Raw genomic sequence first — 6,000 nt, 5'->3', positions numbered from 1 at the left:
TTTCTATACAGGATGAGTAATTCAGGCACAACCCTTTCCTCCTCCTTTCCCTTCCACCAACATTTGGGTCCCAGCTGCCATGACTAGGGATGCTGTGACCATGTCTTGCTCCTGCTCGTAAGCCGCTCTTACCTGCGCTGCAAAGCTGCAGGGGATAAACTTTGCGGATAAAATCCACAGCTCAGCTCAGCCCAGCCCTGTGGCTTTCGCTCACTTTGGGAGCAATGCATTTACTCTCTTAGGAACAAATCTCAGTCAAGTCCATGTGTGGTTATTCTGCATTGTATATTGAGAGTATTTAATTAGGGCTTGCAGGGAAGCCTTGCTGCAATGTGCCCAAGTTTCCTTCTGCAGCAGAACAGTTAAGCACCGAGTCCTAGCCAGCCCACTGAGGACTCCGCTGTGACAGGCTGCGGAGTGTCCTCCAGCTCCATTTGCCATACTGGGGAAAGGACAAACTCAGCTTTCCACAGTGATATGCTCTGGCCTCATAGCTGATGTGATATCAGCCTGCATGCAGGAGCAGCTCTGCTGCAGTCAGTGGAGTGCAGTGGTGATGGTCCAGAAACCAGACCCAGGCAGTGTGGAGAAAGTGAGTGCTAAAGGGGCTGGGAATTCTTTAAAAGAAAAGCCTCGGTTCACCAGAGTTGGCCTCTGCAGGCTGGATGGAGCACAGAAGTCTCCTGCCTGGTGCCAGTGCTTTCTTTTCTTTCTCTCTCTTTTTTTTTTTTTTTTCCCTCCAAAGTCCCAACTTTCTCATCCCCTGCTTGTTTCAGCTCTGGTTTGGTTTTTTGCTTTTGTTTTTGATTTCTTTGTTTGTTTGTTTTTTCATTCTCCTCCTATGTGTGGGTCGAGCCAGTGTTAACTCTTTCGTCCTTGCAGCAATTAGTTAGTGGCTTTGAGACTCCGTATGTGAGACTACACTACCAGGTGTGGCATCTCGCCCAGCCCTCAGTGGGAGCCTCCTGGGAGCCTGCTTGTGTGGGGCACAGAGGTGCATATGTCTGTGTACAAGGAAGAAAGTAGTGGAGAACTTGTCACTTGTATTGCGGCGGCTGTCCCTGCCCTGTGGAGGTGCCCTCAGACTGCTGCTGGGATGATGTTCCCTTCAGCATCCTGGAAAAGGCATGGAAACAGTCCCCTGATCCCCTGAACAGATTTGAAGGCCAAAATCTGCCAACTGCTCAGTATATTGATTCAAATGCATTATTCCTCCCTGGGCAGATCCCTGCCCGGGGAAAGGAGCAATCAGTGCAGGTGCAAATAGCTTTTAATTGCAAAATGTATCTCACCATGGAGGCATTTAGGCAGGATACGATACAAGTGATACAGCAGCAGCCTGAAGACCACCAATAAGACAGAGCGTTGCAGGGGCCAAACTGCTCCTATGCAATACCTATAGCATAAATATTCATGTATGTCTGTGTTCTTCCACATATCCCTGTGATATGACACAGTAGGATAATGTGAAGATTCAAATATCATCTGCAGGGAATTTGAAAACTTGCTCTGTGCATCAGTTCTTCTGTGAGAATACTGTGTACTTTGGATGGGGATGTTTCGTGTGTCTTGCCTACGGCCAAGGATGGGGTGCAGTTTCTCATTGCCAGTGGGGTGCTGTCAGTGGACTGTGTGCCTGCTTTAGGGACAGAGCTCTCTGTCTCAGGTTTAGCTAGCTCTGTGTTCACACCAAGTGACGTACAGGTTGCTGGAAGAGGCTCAGACTGCTTTAGAGTGCCCATGGAGCTGTGTGCTGGTGCTTATACCATGTTGTACTTGAGCAGCCTGTTCTGCGGGCCGGGTCCAGGCCCTCAGCTGTGCTCTTCATGGGGCATTTGCGGGCTTGCCCGCGCCCGGTGTGATCCACTGCTCTCCATGTAGCCACTGGAAGGGGCGGGGAGCAGCCGCTCGCCCCGCAATCCCCCGCCGCTCTCGGAGTACCATCTTCAGCACCTCGGAGCGGCAGGGGCGGGGAGGGTATGTGTGATGGGGCGCAATTAAGAGATAACCCAAACTCTTCAGAGGTTTCTCTCCTCAAAGAGGGGTCTGGAGGTCCCCTCCCCAGCCTCCGGGGTCTGACATCGCCCTGGGGAAGGCGAGTAGCCTGGCTAGCGGGAATTTATTTTATGAGTGAATGCTGCGCAAGCCTGGATTTGGGGAGGCATAAACCACGCAGCAGGCACAGCCACCTCCCTTCCGCGGCAGGGACTCGCGGGGGAGGCGGTGGCCAGACCGCGGAGTCGAGGGAAGCGGCTCGGCAGCAAAGCCAGTGGCGCGGGGGGGACGGACGGGGCTCGATACAGGGGGTCGATGCAGGGAGACGGACGGGCAGCAGGTCCAGGAGCCTGCTCCGCCTCCGCGCAACCAGCCCAGCGCTTCCACAGCGAGGGCAGAAATTGGTTTTGTTATTTTCCCTAGGAAAAAAAAAAAAAACGATAATCAGACTTCCTAGGAAAAAAAATCAGACTTTATCCCTAAACTGTCCTGTTCGGAAGTTGTGTGCTTTTGCCACAAAGCAGCGCACAGATGCCCAGGGATAGGGCAGGAACGAAGGCGAGGGGTAGGGGTAAACGGGGAACGGGGGATTTGCAGCGGGGAACTTGGCTGGACCCGGGGCAGGTCCGGCTCCACGCGTGATTTCAGCGGCATTTGTACCGAGGATAAACACACTGCGTGCGGCGGCCTCTCTTTCCCAGGCACCGCCGGCAGGGCACCCCCAGCTTTGGGCAGTTGGGGCTGGCAGGGAGACTCGCAGGGCCGGCCCGAGGGAAACGGGCAGAACTCGTCCACCCTCGTAATTACCGCTGTCGCTTATCCCCGCCGGCTGCGGGCAGTGCGGGAGAGAGGAGGTGCTGCGGGTTGTGTCTGCCGAGGGTTGGCAGTGGCTGGGGGGGATATCGGTGCGGAGAGCAGGGTGTCCCTCTTCAGGAAGGGGGTGGGTGTGTGTCCGTGCTGTCTTGCCCTGTTAACCCCCGCAGGTACCTGGCGGTCCGGGAGGGCAGCGGCGCCGCCTCGCCGATGAACAAAGGCCCAGTCATGTTTGTGTTAATGCCCCCACCCTGGGGGGGGGGTCTTCGGGGCAACTTTCTCCCAAGCCCTTCGGGGCGTCTGGGCGGGGCTATGTTAATATTGGAGGCGTGGCCTCGCCCCCGCGGCGGCTACTCGCGGACGGCCATTGGCGGCGACGCGGCCGCAAGGGGGGCCAGCAGTGACGCGATGCAAATGAGGGGGCGTGGCTGGGGCGGCCCCGCCCCCCGCCCGCCGGGGCTGCGGGGCTCGTGTTCGGCGGCGGGGACAGTCAAAGTGGCTCCCATAGGGAGAGACGGCGAGTCCGCCCCGGCGCTGCGGGAGAGGGAGGGGGCGCGGGCACCGGGAGCCCCAGGGTCTCCCTCCGGCCGTCCGAGCGTCCGCGCTGCCGCCACCGCCGCGGGTGCGCCCCTCTCGCTGCCTTCCCGGCGTGCGCCCGGCTCCGGCAACTCGCTTCCTGCGCAGCTGAAGGAGGGAGTAGAGTGGAGAGAGCGCTTCGGCTGGGAGAGCAGAGAAGAAAGAGGGAGAAAAGAAAGAAAGAAAAGAGAGAGGGGGGGAAAAAAGGGGGGGGGGAACTTGCCTCTCTTGTCACTGGAAAATGACACTTGATGTAGCAGAGCCTGCCGCAGCTCCCGTTCGTCCTATTGTTTCTTAAACTGCCATCCGAGATTTTTTTTTTTTTTTTTTGCCTGCTGCCATCCGAGGGGTGTCTTCATACAAAAGGGACTTCAAGTACTCCTCCGGCTTGCAAGCGCTGCTACCACCCCCAGCACCCCGCCAGCCCCTGCAAGCACCCAAACAAACTGCACACGCAGCGAACAACAGCAACAAAACCGGGCTCTGATTGCTTTTGGATTTTTAATATTTTTTTTTTAACCTGCGTGCCTGTGTTTGCTTTCTCTGACTTGCTTTGATTCCAGATATCAGCTGCAGAAAGACAAAAAAAAAAAAAAAAGAGAAAGGGAGAGAGAAGCCCCATACATAAGAGTCTGCTTGGCGATTTTATCACTTTTTTTTTTTTTTTGAGTAAAGAAGGAAGATTTGCGCTTGTTGTTTCTGATTCATGTTTGGGATTCAGGAAAGCATCCAGCGGAGTGGGAGCAGCATGAAGGAAGAACCCCTCGGCGCGGGGATGAACGCAGTGCGGACGTGGATGCAGGGAGCTGGCGTCCTGGACGCCAGCACGGCCGCTCAGAGGTAGGCAGGTTCCGCGCCCCGCTCCACGCCTCGCTCCGCGCCCCGGGGCACACGCCGCCTCCAGCGAGGCTCCCCGCGGGCGGGCAGCGCCTTTCACCCCTGAGCCAACAAAAAGCTAGCTTTGGAGCTCTGCTAACAGCAGTGAGTTTCGTGTTGGTGTTGCCAGTTAAATATTTATTCTTCTTGCTCCGTAGGAATGACATTAATAATAATAATAATAATAATAATAATAATAATAATAATAATAATAATAATAATAATGCTGCAAGCGGCGAGTTTCGCTGGGTAGGAATAGGTGAGTTTTAATCTCTTGAGCTCCTTGTGTTTATGCGGAGGAAGGAGTTATCAAAACTATGTTTGCTGCTGATTTCGTCTTAAGATCTCCAAATGACACTTTCCTTCTTCGATAAGCAGTGAGTTCTGCACGGATGTATCCAAAGTATATTTCGCTACCTCGCTTCCTTATCCTTGTCAGAATCAGCAGTCTCTCTTCTTCTCCTCCGATAACCAGGGAGTTTTGCAAAGCTTTCTTGAGGAGAAATTAAATTCGAAGCCCCTTTGTAAAACCTCTGCCACTTATCTTGGATTTTTAAAAAGAAATAGCTTCAAATAGGTGGCGGATTTGGTGAAGCTGTGTTCAGCTTCGCTTTCTCTCCTATTTCTTCTTCTTCCCATCTTCTTCCCCATGTTAAAAAAACAAACCAAAACAACCCCCAAACCCAAACAATCAAACTCTGATGCCGGATTCGCAGCCTGAGCCCCGGAGCCGGCATCAGCGAAGAAGTTTAATGTTGACATCTCCCGGTGTCTCCCACCTCGCCCCGCACCCCTCCCTTTGGAGCCCTCTAAGGAAAGGAAAGTTTCTGCAGGGACAACCCTGAAATATTTCAAGTTGTCTCCTCGGCTGCCGTCGCGCTGTTTACCCACCACCCCGCCGCGGGGGGGAAAGGCTTGCAGGACTGAAACTGAAAGATAAGGCACATGGGCGCTGCTTGGGTGACAGCTTCGAGCCGAGTTTGAGAAGTGGCAGGACCGATGCCGGTCCGCGGGGCAACGCTCCGGCGGCTCTGAGCGCGGCTCCTCCGCTATGCAGGGCCGGCTGCGAGCGGACACGGCCTCCGGGGAGGGTTGGTGGGTGTCGTGGGGGCTGCTTGGCGTTTCAGGCTCGTCTCAGGGCAGGATGGTGTCCGATTTGGTGTACTCGGGCTTTTGGCGTGGCTGTGCTGGAGCACGAGCCCCGGGACGGCTCGGGGGAGGAGGGGGATGTTCAGCCCCAGGGGAGCTCAGCTGAGTCCCGGCGGGAGAAGATACGGGCCCAGGAACCGGCTTGAGGAGGGTGGGGGTTGCGGGGGCTGTGAGGCCGCAACGCTGGGGCTGCCACTAATCCGCTTCTTTCTGGTCCCAGCGGAGTGGGTCTGGCCCGGGCTCACTTCGAGAAGCAGCCTCCTTCCAACCTGAGGAAGTCCAACTTTTTCCACTTCGTCCTGGCTCTGTACGACCGGCAGGGGCAGCCCGTGGAGATCGAGCGTACTGCTTTCGTGGGCTTCGTGGAGAAGGAGAAGGTGAGTAGCTCGGCGCCCCGCGGGGTCTCGGCCGCCTCTCCCGGGCCCGCGGCACTGGCTTGTCCCGGGACCCACCGCCGTCTCCCAGGCGCCTTTCTATTTCCCTGTCCCGGAGGGGACCTGGGATGGGGGTCTTCCATGATCTCCCTGGGGCAGAGAAGTGAGCTGAGAGCTGCACTGTTCAACCCTGGGGGCACCCGGTGTGCGAGTGATG

General features: G+C 55.9%; 1 protein-coding gene across 13 annotated transcripts in view; it reads left to right on the top strand.

Moving 5' to 3' along the window:
• Nucleotides 1-4,090: 4,090 nt before the first annotated feature.
• Nucleotides 4,091-6,000, top strand: part of EBF1 (EBF transcription factor 1) — a 279,795-nt gene continuing 277,885 nt past the window's right edge. For all 13 annotated transcript variants that reach the window (XM_054389196.1, XM_054389201.1, XM_054389198.1 and 10 more), the window contains exons 1-2: nt 4,091-4,224; nt 5,630-5,786. In XM_054389196.1, coding sequence (XP_054245171.1) covers nt 4,091-4,224; nt 5,630-5,786 — 291 coding nt within the window. The remainder of the gene's footprint in view (nt 4,225-5,629; nt 5,787-6,000) is intronic.

This window comes from Indicator indicator, chromosome 18 (assembly GCF_027791375.1).
Source record: "Indicator indicator isolate 239-I01 chromosome 18, UM_Iind_1.1, whole genome shotgun sequence".
NCBI classification, from domain to species: Eukaryota; Metazoa; Chordata; class Aves; order Piciformes; family Indicatoridae; genus Indicator; species Indicator indicator.
Note: the sequence above shows the minus strand (reverse complement) of the source record. Positions and strands in the feature narration are given on the sequence as shown.